The 21,217-nt window shown below is 40.4% G+C and overlaps 1 protein-coding gene across 2 annotated transcripts in view; it reads right to left on the bottom strand.

The window, feature by feature from the left end:
* The window catches only part of CCDC14 (coiled-coil domain containing 14), a 45,570-nt gene extending 33,194 nt beyond the window's left edge, over positions 1–12,376 (bottom strand). Inside the window, exons 1-5 of one of the 2 annotated variants that reach the window (XM_036849528.1) lie at positions 12,218–12,376; positions 4,906–4,961; positions 4,510–4,582; positions 4,190–4,259; positions 3,975–4,097 (exon numbers count right to left, since the gene is read on the bottom strand). In XM_036849528.1, the coding sequence (XP_036705423.1) occupies positions 3,975–4,097; positions 4,190–4,259; positions 4,510–4,582; positions 4,906–4,961; positions 12,218–12,247 (352 nt within the window). In that variant the 5' untranslated portion in view covers positions 12,248–12,376. Of the gene's footprint in view, positions 1–3,974; positions 4,101–4,189; positions 4,260–4,509; positions 4,583–4,905; positions 4,962–12,217 lie in introns of both variants that reach the window. The other variant, XM_036849529.1, reaches the window with a different exon arrangement.
* Positions 12,377–21,217: the final 8,841 nt, after the last annotated feature.

Here is a 21,217-nt window from a genome sequence, read left to right as displayed (position 1 = left end):
TTCCTAAAGTTCTAGTTATGATTATCTCACTTATGGAGAGATGGAAAAGAAAGCAAGTGCTGAGTTTGGTTTTTGTGTATTTTGAGCACTGTGCCAACAGAGCAAAAACCTTGTACTGGTTAACAGCTGCTAACCACAAAAAAGAAAAAAAAGATGATCCTTTCTAGACAGTGCTACAGTTTGGTAAACTAAAAAAGAGTAATTTAAGCAAAGGGAAAGAGGCTTCTGCTTCTGAAGAGTCAACCTTAGGAGTAAGTCAACAAGAACCACTTCTAATACTGCAACCCTAAAGGAGACTGTCCTATGGGATAGAGGTCCTCCCTTCTGAGGATGAAGGTGTAGGGGAAATGACAATAAGAATATTATATCCTGATCACAGGCCAGAACTGCTGATCTGACTCTAATCCAAAGAAGAATTTAACGCCAGGGACCCAGAATGCTAGATCTCTCTCATTTGCTTCCCCAAACCCGTCTTCTACCCGTCTCCACCCTGCTCTGCTCTCTCTGGGATGCTAATCTGTATGGATTACATTGTTAAAGAGACATTCCTTCATGGGTCTCTTCTGCTCCTACATGTCTTGCTGGGTCTACCAAAAAAGTAAGGCCTTGACCCAAGCTCTTTACCTGGACCATTTCTCAGGGTTGTGTTTGTACTGAGCAACTTTGAGGGATAAGGTAATGTTTCCGCCTGAGACAAGTACAGGCTTGCTTGCTGCTTACTACAAAATCAGTGGATTCCCCAAGCTCAGTGGTCTTCAGCTGAAGCTTAAACCTACAGCATGTGCAGCATCCACCTGGGTCCATCCCATCATCCCAGTGGGAAATGGCAGCGAGGGAGAACCAACACAAATATGCTGATGTGCATGAGTAATAAAGTCCTTTGTCTCTGACCCAGTCTCGTGTCTCCTGTCAACATGCATGACACAGTAAGGCTGAATTATTAGTTGTAAGAATGAAAATCAAATCCCAGACCAGATATACAACAGGGTTCCAGTTGGGTCCAATCCAATGGGAGTCTCAGCATTATCAAGCAAAGGAAGAAGCATGAATTCAAAGTATTTATTCCCAACTCCCTCTCTATGAGGCCACCTTGGGCTGGCTTTGTCACTGCTCTTCTCAAGGCAGCCTACTCTACCCAACAGTATCTCTTGAGTCCCAGTACCCTCTTCCTCACCTCACTCCTTAAGGCCTAAGGATAATAAAAGCTCTGTTCCTGCTGCTAGCACTGGGCTAGCACAATCCCTTGTGGTTTCCATATACTCTGTCACACCTTTGTAATGAGTTTCTTTGTAAATAAACCATCTTAGAATTATCTTAATTTGAGTGTAGCCATCTATTTTCTGTTGGAACTCTGGTAACAGTTAAGCTGGGATCCAACAAGTTGCTACCACGGCACCATTGCCAGCCACGTACATTCTGAATGAGAGTTCCCTGAGGAAGGGTGCCCTGGACAAAAAATAACCTGCCTTGAGAAAAAAGTAGGAGACTGGAGGAATAGGTAGATGGCGCTACCACTCCTTTCTTTGTCCACTGGGCCCCAAAAATAGGCTTCTACTTTAAGAGCTAGACCAGGGGTTAGCACACTTTTTCTTAAAAGGCTAGAGAATAAACATATTACGCTTAGCAGGGCCGACTGTCTCTGTCACAACTACTCAACTCTGCCACTGCAGCACAAAAGTAGCCATAGAAAATACATAAATGAGGGACTTCCCTGGTGGTTCATGGTAAAGAATCCGCCTTCCAATGCAGGTGATGCGGGTTCGATCCCTGGTCGGGGAACTAAGATCCCACATGCCGCCGGGCAACTGAACCTGCGCGCCACAACTGCTGAGCTTGAGCACCTCAAGGAGAGAGCCCACGTGCTGCAAACTACAGAGCCCGCGCGCCACAACTAGAGAGAGAAAACCCGCACACCACAACCAGAGAGAAGCCTGCGCACCACAATGAAGAACCCGCGGGTCACAACAAAAGATCTCACGTGTCTCAATTAAGACCCAGTGTGCCGCAACTAAGATGCAACGCAGCCAAAAAATAATAATAATAATAAATAAATACTTTAAAAAAAAGAAGAAAATACATAAATGAATTAGTATGGCTGTGCTCTGATAAAACTTTATTTACAAAATAAATGACTAAACATTATTTATAAAGCAAAACTGGCTGTAGTATGCTGACCCTGGTTTAGACCAATGTTGTCCAATTGAAATACAATGTAAACCATATATGCAATTTTAAATTTTCCAGCAGCAATATTAAAAAAATTAAAAATGGGTAAAATTAATTTTCATTGTTTTATTCAAATCAATATAGCCAAAATATTAACATTTCAATATGTAATTAACATTAAAGATATTTTATTTTTTGCATTAAATATTCTAAGCATACTGTGTATTTTACTATAAAGCACATCTCAATCTGGATGGTAAATTTTCATCAGAAATCCTTGATCTGTATTAGATTTAATAAAATTTACAGTTGAAAAAAGTAGATTCATGTACCCAAGTTATTCCAAACATACTTAAAAGTTTTCTAATAACTGGATCAAGTACCAGTTTTCAAATTAAAATTAAATTTAATTAAAATTAAATAACATCTACAATTCAGCTCCTTGGTTGTACTAGCCATACGTGGAATGTTCAATGGCCACATTTGGCTACAGACTGCCACCTTGAGCAGAGCAGGTCAAGACAATACGAGGCTAAATGCGACTGGCCTCCAAGATAGGTTAGTAAGTTGTTTTCTCTGCCTTAGTTCTCTGACTCAGGACCACCTGCAACGTCAACCGCTAGTCCTATGAATGTTCTGCCCTCATTTTCTCAGCCTCTTTGCCTGGATCCTGATCTCTTAATACCCAGGGCTATTGCTGTAGATAATTTTCTAGACTTCACTCGTTGCCTAAGCTGAATCTAAGCGTTCACTGCTGTGTTAACATTTTTGGCCCACCTGAACTGTGGAACTAGCTGGTTCCATTCTTGACCATCTGAATTCCCATTGTGGACTTTTATTTTTTCTTTTTAAATAAATTTATTTATTTTATTTATTTATTTTTGGCTGTGTTGGGTCTTCGTTGCTGCATGCGGGCTTTCTCTAGTTGCGATGAGTGAGGGTTACTCTTAGTTGTGGTGCACGGGCTTCTCGTTGTGGTGGCTTCTCTTGTTTTGGAGCACGGGCTCTAGCCACACGGGCTTCAGTAGTGGCTCGCAGGCTCTAAAGCACAGGCTCAGTAGTTGTGGCACACAGGCCTAGCTGCTCCATGGCATGTGGGATCTTCCTGGACCAGGGATTGAACCCTTAACCACTGCGCCACCATGGAAGCCCCATTGTGGACTTTTTCATCTCCATTTTGGGCTATCTTGCTCTATAGGCCTCTATGGAACAACATAATCAAAACTTGATTATTCTAAACTGCTTGCTGAATTATTACACTTAATTAAGTGAGCAAGATTAACTGTGAGGGTATAAAACATCCTTGGCCACAGTCACCATCAATCAGTGGCAGGCCTTCTTTCCTTACATATCTTATCCAACTTGGAATTTTACCTTCCTATTACCATGTCTTCTAACTGTGCAGCTCAAAAATTGAGCTATTGAATCTACTTAAAATATATATATATACATAAAGTATTTTTAAAACAATAAATATACACATGAAACCCAACCAATTTGTGAATATCTATGAAAACAAGGGGCAGGGAGAACAAAGATAACTCTATATACCTCCCAAATGTCAAAGTGAGTTTGAACCTTTTCTCCTACAAACCTAGCCACTTTTTTTTCTACTTTTCTTCTTGGGAAAGTAACTACTCAGTGATTAGAAGCTCAATAGAGGGAAAAAAAAGCACAAGCACACACACACACACACACCTGAATAACCAATGTTATTAAAATGAATCCAACTCCATAATCCCAATAATTTATCAAAACCCCCGGAATTAAGTATTATATTTAAATAAATAAGAGAAAAAAATACTTACAAATTTCCTTCCAGACTACCGGAGGTACAGTACGTTTTTCATGTCCTTTCTTTTTAGATCCATATCGTTTGCTTTCTACAGGTCTGGGGTTATATCTATTTTCTGAATATGCTATTTCTGAACCTACTAATAATTAAAACAAAAATTCATTAGCATTAAGAGAGCTACTTAATTGAGAAAAGGTGATCAGCAAAGAAGCATTTAAAAAATAAAACCTGAATCTTCATTTCTCAAAATGTCCCGCAGCAAAGAAGCACAACCATCAAGCCCTTGTACAGTTTCAGTCTGCAAGGAGAAAGTCATTTAGAAATTTGTACACAAAACTTTAATGCAGGAAAAAAAAATTCTGTAATTTAAAAATTTCCTTATTTAGAAGCAATTTATTATTGGTAGAAGACTTGTTTTAAAGCAAAAAGTCTTCATTCTTCATTAGAGCAATTAATACTTTACCTTTGAATTTTTATTCCCACTTCTTAGCTTTTACCTGAAAACTAATTAAAATAGCATATATTGTATCTATTCAGTTTAATCTTACCTGACTTTCTGAATCAGAATGAGTGGGATAGCCAGAATCTGCATTAAAACGGGATATCTTTCTCAAATGGGTCCTAGAAAACAAGTTTGTTAATATCTTTACATATGACACAAAAAGTCTTTTTCCCAAAATATATTATAAATAGACATTCTCTTTCCAGCGAAGGTTGGATAAGAAAGTTTGTCCAACCATGTAAAAGATGGATTTATGCAGGACTTTATGAAGATCGTAAAGACTAAAATGATCAACATGGGTAAGATATGAAAGGTTCCTCCCCAGACTCTTGTGAAGGTAGAGACCCATCTAGTTCTATGGGGTAGGAAAAATTTAGTCTAGCCCAAACACTTGAAAATCTCTTGAGATTTCCTGAAGTTGTAAACTTCTTTACGTACTTACCCTTTCTTTCCATTTGTTAATTTAGCAGGTCCAGTGTGTTTTCCTGAAGATAATACCTATGACATAATGCATTATATTGTAGTATATATACAAATATTTTTTCTATTACATTCTCAGTATGCTGTTTGGACAAAACCTGAAATGTTATTCATTGTTTCCGTTCCCTTTTTTACTGTGGTAAAACATACATAAAATAAAATGTACCATTTAGCCATTTTAAAGTATACAGTTCTGTGGCATTAAGTACATTCACATTGCTGAGCAACCATCACCACCATCCATCTCAACTTTTTCATCTTCCCAAACTGAAATTCTGTACCCATTAATCATTAACGTCTCATCCCCTCCTCCCCTAAGCTCCTGGCAACCACCCTTCTATTTTCTGTTGCTATTAATTGGCTATTCTGGGAAGTTCATATAAATGTAATCATACATTATTTGTCCTTTTGTGACTGGCTTATTTTGCTTAGCACAATATCTTCATGTTGTAACATGTACAAAATTTCCTTCCTTATTAAGGCTGAATAATACTCCATTTTATATATGTACCGTGCTATTAATTTTTAATAAAACCCACAATTACAATTGAACTCTTATAAATTATTTGTTCTATATAGAATGTCAAGCAAGCAACACATACATTTGTGTCTTAAGTCTATTTAAGCTGAAAAAGAAGATGAGATATTATTTTAATCAGAAGTATCTATTATAGTAAGTTTGGACTATACTCAACCACTGAACATGTTCTACATTCTCCAGTTCTTCAAAACATACAAGTTAATTCAAGATACGGGGCAGAGTCCATAACTCTGATTCTATTTATCCACGTTCTTTAGAATGCCTGACAAGACTAGCACATGAAAACTCTACCATTCCTCTTTATCTATATCTCATTCTCTCAATCTTTCTTTTTAAACTCATATGTTGTTTTTTAAATTTTTGATTTAAAAAATACCTTAGGTGGGCTTCCCTGGTGGCGCAGTGGTTGAGAATCTGCCTGCCAATGCAGGGGACACGGGTTCGAGCCCTGGTCTGAGAAGATCCCACATGCCGCGGAGCAACTAGGCCCGTGAGCCACAACTACTGAGCCTGCGCGTCTGGAGCCTGTGCTCCGCAACAAGAGAGGCCGCAACAGTGAGAGGCCCGCGCACCGCGATGAAGAGTGGCCCCCGCTCACTGCAACTAGAGAAAGCCCTCGCACAGAAACGAAGACCCAACACAGCCAAAAATAAATAAATAAATAAATTTATTAAAAACAAAAAAACAAAAAACCTTAGGTGGGCTACCTTTTGTGTAGAATAAAGAAAAAAATTTGCTTCTACATGCATCCAATACCTTGAGAGTTACAAAAGAAACAGTTAATTGTAGTTGCCTCCGGGGAGGGAAACAGAATCTGGGAGACAGAGCAAGAAGGGAAACTTTCCATGGTATACCTTTTTATATCTTAAAAACTTTATATCATATAAATATAATCTCTATTCAAAATATAACTTTTTTTTTTAAATTTTATTTATTATTTATTTATCTGTTCATGGCTGTGTTGGGTCTTCATTTCTGTGCGAGGGCTTTCTCTAGTTGCGGCGAGCGGGGGCCACTCTTCATCGCATCTTCATCGCAGTGCGCGGGCCTCTCTTGTTGCAGAGCACAGGCTCCAGACGCGCAGGCTCAGTGATTGTGGCTCACGGGCCCAGCCGCTCCGCGGCATGTGGGATCCTCCCAGACCAGGGCTCGAACCCGCGTCCCCTGCATTGGCAGGCAGACTCCCAACCACTGTGTCACCAGGGAAGCCCCAAAATATAACTTCTAAAAGACACAATTAAATTCCCTACTCATTCCCTCATTTTAGCCTTCAGGTGTAGTCACTGTTGGCAGTTACACTTAGGATTTTTCTTGACATGTTTACATATTTCATCCCAAGACAGCTTTGAGCACTAACTATTAAACTTTCTGGAGTTATACAATATTCTATTATTTGCTTGAATATGTACACTCTCCTTCTAAGAATGCTACTGAGAATACATTTTTTTAAATTGGGTTGATAAAAAGTTTTACTTCTCCTTAAGATAACTTAGAATATGATGGAGTCATAAAGCCAGCAGTGAGAACCAACATTGGCGGAAGTAAGATCCCATGTAACATAACTCCACTGGCCCCTGCATGACCCCCTCAGAGTCTTTCCTTTCACAATATCTATGTCGGTGTCCTGGCCAGGACCACAATAAAAAGCCAAACCATTGTGCTGCTAGGTCTAAAAACAACTACCACAATAATTATCTTTCAAAATTAAAATTAGTATACTATCTGAGATAAATAATGACATAATGGCATAATTGTAAGATTATATACAGCATTTCTCCAAAAAGCACACACATTAAGTTATATTACAGAAAACCAGGTAAAGAAAATTAACCAAAATAAAGCACCCTGTAACAGTATCATACTGGCACATTTCCTTCAAATTTATTTTGTACTCTTTATTTTGAAATAATAGTACAAATAATTGTATACATGTCACCAAGATTCCCCAACTGTTGACATTTTACTACATCTGCCACGTTCTCTCTCAAAAAAAATGTATATAATTACTTTTTGTCTGAACCATTTCAGATTAAGTTACAGACACGATACCACTTTATATTTAAATATTTATTCCTGGGACTTCCCTGGTGGAGCAGTGGTTGGGAAGCCGCCTGCCAATGCAGGGGACACGGGTTCGATCCCTGGTCCGGGAGGATCCCACATGCCGGGGAGCAACTAAGCCCTTGTGCCACAACTACTGAAGCCCACGTGCCTAGAGCCCGTGCTCCACAACAAGAGAAGTCACCACAATGAGAAGCCCGCGTGCTGCAATGAAGAGTAGCCCCTGCTCGCTGCAACTAGAGAAAGCCCGTGTGCAGCAACAAAGACCCAACGCAGCCAAACATAAATAAATAAAATAAATTTATAAAAAAATATTTATTCCTAAATATTTCCTAAGGACAAGGTCACTCTCTCATATAACCAAAGTATAATTATCAAAATCAGGGAATTAACACTGAAACCATACTATAATCTAATCTACAGATCTTATTCACATCTTGCCAATTATCCCAACACTGTACTTTATAGAAAAAAAATTCTGGCCCCCATCCAATCGAGGATCATATGTTGTATTTTAAGTTGTCCTCTTTAGCCTCCTTTAATCTGGAACAGATCCTCGGGTTGTCATTCATTGTCTTTTACAGCCTTGACATATTTAAAGAGTATGAGCAGTTACTTTGGTAGAATGTCCCTCTGGACATTTAGACTTGTCTGCTTTCCCATGATTAGTTTCAGGTTGTGCTTTTTTGGCAGGAATACCACAAAAGGGATGTTGTATCCTTCTCAATACAATATGAGCAGCATATGAGGTCAGTTTGTCCCATTACTGGTGATGTTAAGTTTGATTAAAGATGGTGCCTATCAGAGTTTTCACTACAAGGTTACTGTTTTTACCTTTGTAAATATTAAGCATTTTCTGGGGAGATACTTTGAAATTACACAGACATCCTATTAATCAAACTTTCATCCAGTAGCATCCATTGAGGATTCTTGCCTTAATCATTTGTCAAATGGTGATTTTTCTAACTTACATCATTCCTTCTACATTTATTAGTTGGCATTCAACCTTAGTGAAGTACTTCTTCATTTGTTAGTATGGACTTACTGATTCCTATTTTACTTAATGCGTTATGATGCATTATCATCATTATTTATACTAACGCTCAAATTGTCCCAGATTCTGTCAGTAGGAGTGTTTTCAAACCGGCTCCTGTATCTTTTTAACATGTCCCCATTATTTTTTGAGCTATTGCTTACAATAACCTGCTCCAGGTTTTTTTTTTTTTCATTGTGGTAACATGAAATCTACCCTCTTACCAAACTTTTAAGTGCACAACATAGTATTGTTAACTATAGTATGATGATTATAGCAGATCTCTAGAACTTACTCATCGTGCATAATTAAAAGTTTATACTCATTGAATAGCAACCCTCCATTTCCTCCTCCCTCCAGCCCCTGGCAACTACCATGCTACTCTCTGCTTCTATGAGTTTGACTATTTTTAGATACCTTATATAAGTGGAATGATGCAATATTTGCCCTGTGACTGGCTTATTTCACTTAGCATAGTATCCTCAAGGTTCATTCATGTTGCATATAGCAGGATTTCCTTTCTTTTTTTAAGGCTGAATAACATGCCATTGTGTATCCACTAATCCATCAATGGACATTTAGGTTGTTACCACATCTTGGCTATTGTGAATAATGTTACATGAACACAGGAGTGCAAATATCTCTTCAAGATCCTGTTTTTAATTCTTTTGGATAAATATCCAAAGGGGGACTACTGTATCACATGATAGTTCTATTTTTAATTTTTGAGGAAACTTCACATTGTTTTTCATAGCAGCTGCACCCTTTTACGTTCCCATCAACAAGTGTACAAAGATTCAAATTTCTCCACATCCTCACCAACACTTGTTATTTTCTGGATTGTTTTTTGCTGTTGTTGTTTTGTGCTTTTTTTAATAATAGTTATCCTAACAGGTGTGAGGTGATATCTCATTGTGGTTTTGATTTGCATTTCCTTGATTAGTGATGTTGACCATCTTTTCATATACCTGTTGGCCATTTGTACGTCTTCTTTGGAGAAATGCCTATTCAAGTCCTTTGCCCATTTTTCAATCAGGTTATTTGGTTTTTTGCTGTTGAGTTGTAGGAGTTCCTTATATATTTTGTTTATGAACCCCTTATCAGACATATGGTTTACAAATTCTTCTCCCATTCCATAAGTTGCCTTTTCACTCTGTTGTTTCCATTTTATTTTTATATATCTAAGTCTCAGCCCTAGAGTTGACCATTTCTCCCAAAAGTCATGGTTCCTTTTAGTGGACAACAGTATTTAAAAACCAAGATCTAGGCAATAGCTGTGCTATTTGCTACTGGGGCTTCATATGGATTATTTATTTAGTCATCATGACTAGATAGTTGCAATTTTGAGTCTTGTGTTTTTACTTTTAAGTCTTTTTCCATATTAACATAGTCTTCAAATTTTTTAATGGTTGTATAGTATTTCCTTGAGTGGAAGTAATATAATGTGCCCTTGGTTTGCTTCATATTTTTCACAGTCAAAAAACAAACCTGAAATAAATGTTTTCATATACTGAAAATAGTCTTTCACATTCAAGATTAAAAGCTTAATTATTTGATAACAGGTTATTAGTTGTTTAAACGACCTAGATACAAACTGCAAAAGCACTTTCCAAAACAAGTGCCCCAAATAGCAATGCATGACAGAATCAGTTTGCTTTATCTCACATTTACTCCCGCTAAGTATTATCATTAAACTTTTTACTTTGCTATTTGAGAAAATCATAAATATTTCTTAGAAGTCATATCTCCTACCAACCAAGTGCAAGATAAAATTATATTTGTGGAATAATTTAGTGTACTAAAGCCTTACATTTCCACTTAATCCACACCCTGTGAGTTGTTATTACTTCTGTGAGATGGGAACCTAAATTTCAGAAAGGTGGCTTGTTCAAAGTCATATATCTAACTAAGAGATGTTTAAAAGAGTAATGTTTAAAAGAATGGACTCTGCCACCAGCTATGTGGGTCTCAATCCTGTCTCCACTGCTAACCAGTTGTGTAACTGTAGGGAAGTTATCTGAAGTCTCCATCCCTCAATTTCCTTATCAATAAAATGAGGAGTATTATCTACTTCCTAAGACTATTGTGAAGATTAAATGAGAAATTATATGTAATATCTGTAGTAGTGCTACCCAAATGTTAGCTGCTATTATTATTGAGATGGTAATAAACTGTTTTTAAGGGGGCTAAATTGTGTTGCACAATTTATGCCAAGTGTGAAACAGATGTTTTACTAGGTTCTCTCATTTAATCTCCCCAATTCTTTGAGGCAGAATTTTACACCTATGTTATAGATAAGAAAAAGGAGGCTCCGAGAAATAAAAAGTACTTTGCTTACTATCACTATGACAGTAGTGGCAGAATTGGAATTTGAATCTGAAGGTGACTGTGACTACAAAAACCATGTTTTTCCCCCTCGCTGACTGCACGTATTCTGCGCTCATTCAGTATAAAAGAAAGATCTATAAGGGTGGGGCTGCTCCGGAAGTACTCATGAAGAAAATCTGGAGCCAGGTTTTGAAAAAAATGTAAAATTCACGTTAATGGGGAAGACAGCATTAACAGTGAGTTGATAAATGAAGGAAGACCAAACAAAGGGGTGCGTGTGTGGATATACTTGAGGAGTAAGATCACTCTAAGTAGAGGGTCTGAGTGAGGACTGACTGATTCCTATTGGTTGACTGATTACCTGAAAATACAGAGATAAACTGTTTAGTAGCGGAGGAAGACGAGCAATGTCTCTAGGCTGAAAAATGGCTTGATAAGGCTTAGCAAGGGCACAAAAGGGGCGCTGAGGGGCACCCAAACGATGGAAATGTGAGTGTTAGACAAGACTTCTGTAAGCGGTCCTTGAGCTGAGGGATAAGAGACGGAAAGTGGAGATTTCAGGCAGACAAGGGCATTCTAGGCAGAACAAAGAGCAAAGGCACAGAGGCCTGAGAGAACACTGGCGCCCAGGGCACTGGAGAACACACAGGTGAAGAGCTCTGGGTATTACTGGAATGGGGGTGGAGGCTGGTAAGGAATGCACGGGCCCGATCGAAAAATGGCTGTGTGGACGGGCCAAAGAACTGAGATTTTATCTTGGAAAAAAAACAGAAAGAAGTGTTCCAGAGCTGGATTCTAAGCAGAAAAGAGAATCGATGAGGGGCGTGCATTTGAGGAGGGGTAAGGCTAAATGCAGGGACACTAACTGGGAGAGTTGTGTCGTTTTTTTTTAACTAGGAGTAAAATACCAGCAACTGTGACGGAAGATCCAGCTAGTAGCGGCACTTGTTGGAAAAGCCGAGAACCTATAGTTGATGCAACAACGTCCTGAGGCTCCGAGAGGTCAAATCACCCACCCGGCGGCGGAGGCTGCACACGAACCCGGGACCCACACCAAAGCCAGCGCTCAGGTGGACCCCAACGATTACAACAAAATATATATCTAAGGGCAGAGCGGCTGTGTTAGGGTGTTACGATTAGGTCCCCACCCCACCCCCGCCTCGTCTCCTCTCCCAGCATTTATTTTTAGTGCGGCAGCACTGTCTCGGTTTTTACTTTTTGTCCCAGGGAGCTCTGCACGTCTCCCGGCCCGAGGACTCCCTCCGTCCCTCTCCACCCTCACAGTGGACTCCTCAGGTCCGCAGACCTCACCTGGCCCGGTCGAGATCCGGACCTGACCATCTCTCGCAGCTTCAGAAAAGCCCAAATGGAGTGAAGCAGAGCCGCACTGTAAAATGAATTAACCGCCGCAGACTCCCGGTCCCCCTTGGCCCGCCCCCCGAGCTTCCGCTTCCGGGAAAGAGCCCGCCGAACGCCGCGCCTCATTGTCTCCGGCGCGCAGCCAAAGTTTCTCTCCTACCCGCAGCCCGGCGCCCTGCGCTTGCGCAATAGGTGCCTCCCGGCCCCTGCTCGTCACACTCCAGCGGAGGGTGAGAGACGCCCACAGAACGCCGGCGAGCTGGGCGTGGCCAGGTGCGGCGCGAGGAGGGGCGGGGAGGGGCGGGGAGGGGCCGGGAGGGGCCGGGAGGGGGCGGGGCCGGGGCAAGGCCGCGCCGGGAAGGGCCGGGCGAGGAGCTGGAGCGCTGGGCGGAGCAGGATTTCGGATCACCTGGGAGACCTGAGTTCTCCATCCTGCGTCCCTGCAGCGAGGGTTTCCATGGAGGAGCGCTGCCCTGCATCAGCTGGGAGAAGTGGCGAAGGGGACCCGCCGGGACCAGAGGAAGGGACTGCGGTAGAGGGCGAACAGGTTTCTGAAGGAATTCCTCTGGCTCTGGGTTTTGACTGTATTTTTAGTTGATGTTTAGTATACCATTTTGAATGTATTTGTTCTTGATAATCAATAAAAATCAATCCTCGGTCTCGTTATCTCTGCGTAATTCTGATGGCAGTTTCAAATTTTTCATTTTGTGGCCCTCGATCTCAGAACGGAGCTCATTAGTTGCGATTTTGGTTTTACTTCCAAGCATAGTTGTTTACTCTTCAGTGGAGGTAATCACTATTAATAAAGAATAACAATATTCTTACCATTGACATGCTGCACGAATTTTAACGTGAATGTCTTTTTGTTTTTTTAAGGCATTTAGTTTTGGGTTAATGTTTTAAATCAAGTTGGGGAGAAATTAAAAACCCAATTGATTTCATTTCTTTTAAAGGAAAAAAAATCTACGTTTTGAAAGTCTTAATTAGAATTAAAATAACGCAGAAACTGAAATCTGTCCACCAATATATTGCACACTCATACTGAGTGATTTGGGGAAACTAGGTATTTAATAAATTAAGCTTTGAATTAGATTAAATTGTGAAAACCTCTCCCTTCTTCATCCCTCTCCTGTAAGTGTTTAACATATTCACCTGAAATTTCAGATGTTTTTCTTAGTTGACTTGACTTGTCAAAACTTATTCTGATTTTTCTTAATTACTACATGCTTATTTTAAGAAAGCATGTATTAATTAATACATGCTTATAGATAAGAAATAAAAATCACCCATGATCCCACAACCCAGGGAACACCACTCTTAACATTGGCGCATTCCTTTCTAGACTTTTTCCAACTGTGTACAGACAGTCCACACTTATGATGGTCCGACTAAGGATTTTTTGACTGTATGATGATATGAAAGCAATATGCATTCAGTAGAAACTGTACTTTGAATTTTGGATTTTGATCTTTTCCCAGGCTAGCGATGTGAGGTAAAATACCCTCTCATGATGCTGGGCAGTGCAGGAGCCTCAGCTCCCGGTCAGCCACGCAGTGAGGAGGGCAAACGATGGATACTCTACAGTGTACTGTGTCTGAGCATGTTTAATGTAGGCTAGGCTGAGCTATGATGTTCAGTAGGTTAAATTAAATGCATCTTTGATTTTTGATATTTTCTTTTTTTAAATAGATCTTTACTGGAGTATAATTGCTTCACAATACTGTGTTAGTTTCTGTTGTACAACAAAGTGAATCAGCCATATGCATACATGTATCCCCATATCCCCTCCCTCTTGAGCCTCCCACCCACCCTCCCTATCCCTCCCCTCTAGGTCCTCGCAAAGCACCGAGCTGATCTCCCTGTGCTATGCTGCTGCTTCCCACTAGCTATAACTATTTTACATTTGGTAGTGTATATATGTCCATGCCACTCTCACTTCGCCCCAGCTTCCCCCCCCCCCGGAGCGCCCACCCCCACCCCCACCGTGTCCTCAAGTCCATTCTCTATGTCTATGTCTTTATTCCTGCCCTGCCACTAGGTTCATCAGTGCCATTTTATTTTTTTTTAGATTCCATATATATGCGTTAGCATACAGTATTTGCTTTTCTCTTTCTGATTTACTTCACAACAGTGCACAAGGGTTCCAATTTCTCCACATCCTCACCAACACTTATTTTCTGTTTTTTATTTTTTTGTTTTTTAAATTTATTTATTTTATTTATTTATTTTTGGCTGCGTTGGGTCTTTGTTGCTGTGCGCGGGCTTTCTCTAGTTGCGGCAAGCAGGGGCTACTCTTCGTTGTGGTGCGCGGGCTTCTCATTGCAGTGGCTTCTCTTGTTGTGGAGCACGGGCTCTAGGCACGTGGGCTTCAGTAGTTGTGGCACACAGGCTCAGTAGTTGTGGCACACGGGCTCTAGAGTGCAGGCTCAGTAGTTGTGGCGCACGGGCTTAGTTGTGCCGCGGCATGTGGGATCTTCCTGGACCACGGCTCGAACCTGTGTCCCCTGCAATGGCAGGTGGATTCTTAACCACTGCACCACCAGTGAAGCCCTATTTTTTTGTTTCTTTAATAGTAGCCATCCTAACTGGTGTGAGGTGGTATCTCGTTGTAATTTTGATTTGCATTTCCCTAATGATTAGTGATGTTGAGCATCTTTTCATGTCCTTATTGGCCATTTCCATATCTTCTTTGGAGAAATGTCTATTCAAATCCTTTGCCCTTTTAAAAATTGGGTTGTTTGTATTTTTGTTGTTGATTTTTAGGAGTTCTCTACATATCTGGGTATTAATCTGTTGCCATATATATGATTTGCAAATAGTTTCTCCCATTCTGTGAGTTGCCTTTTTACTCTGTTGATATTGTCTTTTGAAAAATGAAGTTTTTTTATTTTCATGAAGTTTCCAATTTGTCCCCTTTTTTCTTTTGTTACCTATGTCTTTGGTGTCACATCCAAGAAATTATTGGCATATCTAATGTCATGAAGATTTGCCCTATGTTTTCTTCTAAGATTTCTATACTTCTAAGTCTTACATTTAGATCTTTGATCCATTTTTAGTTAATTCTCATATATGATGTTAGGTAAGGGTCCAACTTCATTCTTTTGCATGTGGATATCCAGTTTTCCCAGCATCATTTGTTGAAAAGACTGTCCTTTCCCCACTGAATGGTCCTGGCACCCTTCAAAAATTATTTGGCCATGTATGTAAGGGTTTATTTCTGGGCTCTCTATCTATTCCATTGGTTTATTTATCTGCCTTTATGCCAGTACCAAACTGTTTTTATTATGGTAGCCTTGTGGTAAGTTTGAAATCAGGAAATGTAACTCCTCCAGCTTTGCTCTTCTCTTTCAAGATTGTTTTGGCTATTCAGGGTACCTTGAGATTCCATATGAATTTCAGGATGAGTTTTCCCATCTCTGGCACTGGGGTTGTGATAGGGATTGGAATTGTGAATTACTTTGAGTAATAGTGACATCTTAAAATATTTTTCAATCCATGAACATGGGATGTGCTGCATTTATTTATGTCAATTTCTTTCATCATTGTTTTGAAGTTTTCATTGTACAAGTCTTTCGCTTCCTTGGTTAAGTTAATTCCTAAGTATTTTATTCTTTTTAAGGCTATTATACATGGAATTATAATATGTATAATATTATACATAGTGGAAATTTCCATATTGTACATACATGGAAATTTCTTAATTTTCTTTTCAGATTGTTCATTGTTAGTTGTACAGGAATGTTACTAATTTTTGTGTGTTGACTTTGTATCCTGCTACTTTGTTGAATTCATTTATTAGTTCTAACAGTTTTTGTGTGTGTGTTGAATCTTTAAGATTTTCCCTGGGCATGCATGGTCACGTTCTCATTTTCCTTGTATAGCAACAATAGTTGCTTTTGAATATCCCAGTCTTTAATGTCTGACTCTCAAAAGAGGAAAAAGAGAAAAATGAAAGGAGGAAGAAAGGGTGCCAGCCCTTTAAATCCCATGAGTCACTTCAACCAGAGGGGGAGGAGCTTACAACAATGGAGGGATGTGCAACAACAGTGGTCACCCACCTCTTTGTCTGCACCTCTGTGATCAGAAACATCAATCAGTGATCGGAGCACAGATTTGCAGTATCTGGAGGACTGGGAGATTTTTGCCCACCCTGGCTCCCACAAACTGTGTGCAAGGATGGCATCACTCAGAATTGCGTTTCAGCTTTAGGTCTTGTTTAGTCAATAGGAGTCACCTGGCAGAAGATAGAAGGGAAAGAGGAGAGAGACTGGAGAATTCCTCCCCTCTTAGCACCATTCTGGCTGATGCCTTGGCTCTCTGAGACTGCAACTCAGAGAAGCCACTGGGCTCCAGTTCTCTCCAGGCTCCAATAAAACATTTGCTCCCCTTGTCCCTTCAGGGTCATAATGTTTTGCTACTCTCTGGGTGTCTGAACACTCCTTGTTGGTTTCCTCATCCACAACTCTGTCATTAGAAGTCTAGCTGAGAGTGTTTTCTGTTTCCTACCATGATCAGACTCATAGAAAGCCACCATATTGTCCAGAGGAAATACGTTAGTTGCTAGAATAGAGGGTGGTGTGTAGGAAGATGTGAGAGAAGCATAGGAGGTAAAATGAACAGGACTTAGTGATAAATTTGGGAAGTAAGGCAAATGGGAGGTGTTTACATTGGCCTTGGTTTCTAGGTTTTGCATCTGGATGGGTAGTGGGAGAGATGATACTTAGGAGGGAAGTTTATGAACTCATTTCCCCCCAACAGTTTATTATGAAAAAAATTACAAACTAGGAACTCTCATTTTGGGGCATGTAGATTAGAAGTGCCTTGGAGTCATACAAGTAATAATATCAAGTAGGCTACTGGTTATTTGAGTCTGGAGCTTGGTGGAGAGATCTGGGCTACAGAAACACATTTCTCAGTCACCTGTGGTAACTGAAGCCATAGGCTTCTGAGTTTGCTCTCTGGGTACTTTCTCAAGAAAGCCTTTCCTTCCACCCCACTCCTGCAACCTAGTTCGTGTGCCCCTATACTATGCTGTTACAGCATCACTTTTCACTTATGTGATTAGTTATTTAATGTTCGTCTTCCCAAGTAGAATTTAATATCTATGAAAGCAGGAAAGTTATTCAGTGTAGCATCCCTAATACCTAGCATAATGCCTTGCACAGAGTAGGAATTTTAAAATTGTTGAGTAAATAAATGAACCAACCAGCGCTTGGACTGCTTTGTTGTACTGGGGCTGCCAGCCACTTGAATGCTCCAAGACTCAGGTTTATTCAGGACTCAGCCCTTTGAGCCTGATAGCGAAGCTTTGTATCATGGTTAACAGCTCAGCTTGGTCTAGGCAGTATTTTGTAATTTAGTACGTTGGACCCGTGGCTTTATCCAGTCGGCTTGCTTCTAAAGTGTGAAAGCCTTTGTTCATGTTTAACCATGTTCCAGTTTATAGGAAAACACCAAAGTTGCAAAGTATATAAAAATCTAAACTAAAAACACAGTTAAGATCTGTAGCTAGGAGACAAGATTCACAAAAGCTGTGGGCTGAATAATAAATTAAATGTTAGAAACATGAGCTCAGTTCTGCTTGGAAAGATCTGAGACTGCCCTACTGCTTTTCCTCAAGCCATATGGTCACATCCGGAATTATTTCTAACACAGGGTTCTTAATCTTTTGAAATCCTATACAATTTTGAGAATTTGCTAAAAGCTTTATAGTTTTTCCTCAGGAAAATGCTGATGTGCACATTTATGAAACATATTGATGTATACAATTTTATCAGAGGCATTCAGGAGCCTCTCCAAGAATTTCAGGTTAAGAATCCTATTCTTACATAATTCAAAACCAGCTTTCCACACTTGAGTGTCCAGCGCCTTCTGTTGCAGGGCCCTCGTGATCTTGGAAGCTGTTGGTTAACAAGGGAGAAGGAGGTGCCAGATTGAATAGCATCAAGGAGAGAGAGGGCATGGAGCGCAGAGAAAATGGAATTGAGCCATAATCTTTGCACTTCCAACAGAAGCTTTAAAAGTATCTGCAGTCTTCACTTTAATCAAAATAGCTTAATTTAGGAAAGAAAGAGCCCACTTCTTTTTCTTAAAAAAAAATCTTGGTTTTATTGCTTCCTGAGTGTTGTTCTTTTTAAAGGAGAAATACAAACCATATGTTACAGGGGTCTCAGTTTGACAGCTTAACTGAGGTCATGCTAGGATTCAGATATTTCTGGTCATGATAGGAAGGCCAGTGGGATGGGTCTCACGCAGCAAGGATCAAGAGAGCCCCTTTGGAATGATCTCACCTAGGGAAGTTACACAAAGTAGCTGGTTTGGGACAATGTGTCAGGTTTGAAGGTCAAGTGTGATTTTACTACAGCACAGTGTCAGTCACTTATTGCCCTGCAGCCCCTATGGACTTGTCCCTTACCGAAGGAGAGAAACAGTAGTGATTAAAATGCTAAAAATTATTTAAATCTCTGTAAGGCATTGTGCAGAGGTTGCTGGCACCCATCCATATGCTTTCAAAGGTTGCTTATTGTGTACAAATGTAACTTCCTACCTAAGAGCTTTTTTTCTGGAGCAAAAGGAGCAAGCTCAGGCCATGAGCTGGGCAAGCTGTTAATGCCGGAAAGTTAATGGCCCTGGAAGAAGCCCTCAGTCAATGACAGATGGGAACAGGGTGAGGAAGCTGCCCTTAGCCAGTGATGGAGAACTTCCTCACCCCTCAGGTTGGGGTAACTCTGAGGTGTGTTCTGCACTGTCTCCCAGAGTCCTCCAGCAGGATTGGGCTCCAGGGATAACTGGCTTGATAACACACCTCTATTTGCTTTCTTCCGTTCACCATCTTACTTTCCCTGCTCCCTTTCCACAGTTCCTGGGATTGCCTCCCAAATAAACTGCATGCACTTAAATCCTTGTCTCAGAGGCTGTTTCTGGGGGGAAACTCCATACTAACATAGGCAGTGTGCATACAGGGCAACACAAGTTTGGAATCAGACAGACCTGGATGCAAATTCCTTCTTACCAGCGACAATGAATAGCTTAATTTCTCTAAGACTGTTTTTTCATCTATAAAATGGGGATAATCGTACTGACTTCGTAAGGTCAGGTCATAAAGAAAAATTTGAGAATGTATGTAAAGTGTTGTCCACAGTGACTTGCACATAGTAATTGCTTAATAAATGTTGGCTATTATCATTACCACAGTATTCTTAGTATTGTTAACACAGCATAGCGCAGGTAGAGGGAAAAGTTTTACACCCTTGGGGTGACTGCTGAAGCAGGTTGATTTGGGAGACGTGCTGGGACCTGATGAGCATCTGTGGTTTAGCAATATCAGTGGCTTAGAGGAAGCATTGCCACAGTGAGCCAGAGCAGGAGAGGAGGAAAACGGCGGACACCAAGTGGTGGCTTTGAAGACAAGCAATGGGCAGTGCCCCACTGGTATTGCCAATCGCGCTTAGTCTCAACCGGTGGCTATAGTATCATCAATGACTTCATATCTGTGTTCAGGATTCACTCTGATGGCTGGGGTTTCATTAACTTCACTCTTCAGGGATTATGCTCAGGGCTACTGAGGTTTAGTTTCTAATTTCAAGCTGTTTATCTCAAAGGTGCAAAGGATCTTTTAACTTTTATTATTTTATGAACTTGTTGTCTTAGAGTCTTTCACATTGGGGCAGTTCCCTCTGCTCCCATTCACTCCTCACTCCCAGGCCAGATCATATTTAAATTCTTTGACCGCAGTGAAAGAGAAACAGAGAGACTGAGGCGGGTTAAAGGATTTCACTCATTCTCTAAACCTGGTTAATTAGAGCGCAGGGTTTCACCTGCAGTGCTTCAGCCTTTCAAACAGCCAAAGGTCCCAGAGTGGATGCAACTGATGGGCCACTTTGGCTGACAGCAAACAGCAGGGAGGAGTAGTTGTTCCCCGCCCCCTGCAGGTACAGCAGATGACTGTGGGGGTAGACTTCTTTTCAGCCCTTTTCACGGTTTCACTCTAGGTCAAAATCAAGGGCCTGTGGTGACATCCCATCACAATCTTCTTTTACTTAGTTAGACACTAATAGACAAAAATGTCCCCAATTCAGTAGAGAGATGCATATATATGAAAAAAGCAACCTAAACATGATTTTTATACAAAAAACAACTCTGAAGAGGGGATAGTATTACAGATAGGAGGGACTGGGCAGCCTGGGGACACCTGGCCTTAAGAACAATAACCACACAGCCTGTGGTTCTCATTGCTTCCTGGGAGAAAGAAAAATCTTCTGATGACCTTGTCAGCAGGTCTTAAGCTCATGCAGGGGATTTTCCTGAGAGGGTCTCATTACATCTGGATATGGTGTCAGACACCTTAATATGGACACTTCAATAATCATCTCTGAAATGCTTTTTTAGTATCTCTCAGGGCCACTTACGTTAAAGTGATTTAAGTTTGTGTCTTATCTTCACGTTAGACTGTGAGCTCCTAGAAGGCAGAATTCACATATGATTTATTTGTATAGGCCCAGAAGCCAGCATAGTTCCTGGCTAGGGTTGCTAGGTGTAGCAAAAGAATAAAACAGAAATTCCTAAAAAATTATTGTTTATCCAAAATTCAAATTTAACTGGGTGTTCTGTATTTTATCTGGCAATCCTATCCCTGGCATACAGCTAACCTCAATAAATATTGGTGAGTGAGTGAATGAATGAATGAATGACCATCAAAGCAACAAATGAAGAAATAAACGGGTAAAAACATGGATTGACCATGTAAAAGCTACTCATGTAAATCATGCCTAACAATTATAAAACATCAAAACTGTGTCTGGATAACATTCTACCTTTGAAAATCTGACAGCCTGGCTTTCACTTGCGATGCATTTCCTATCAGTGCTTCATCAGCCACTTTACTCAGTGTCCCTGTGGAAAGAATACTAATCTTCTGTTAATGGACATGTTTTGTTCCAACAGTTTTACATC

The sequence above is a fragment of the Balaenoptera musculus genome, chromosome 4, assembly GCF_009873245.2.
Source record: "Balaenoptera musculus isolate JJ_BM4_2016_0621 chromosome 4, mBalMus1.pri.v3, whole genome shotgun sequence".
In the NCBI taxonomy this organism is placed as follows: domain Eukaryota; kingdom Metazoa; phylum Chordata; class Mammalia; order Artiodactyla; family Balaenopteridae; genus Balaenoptera; species Balaenoptera musculus.
This window is presented reverse-complemented; position numbering and strand designations above follow the sequence as displayed.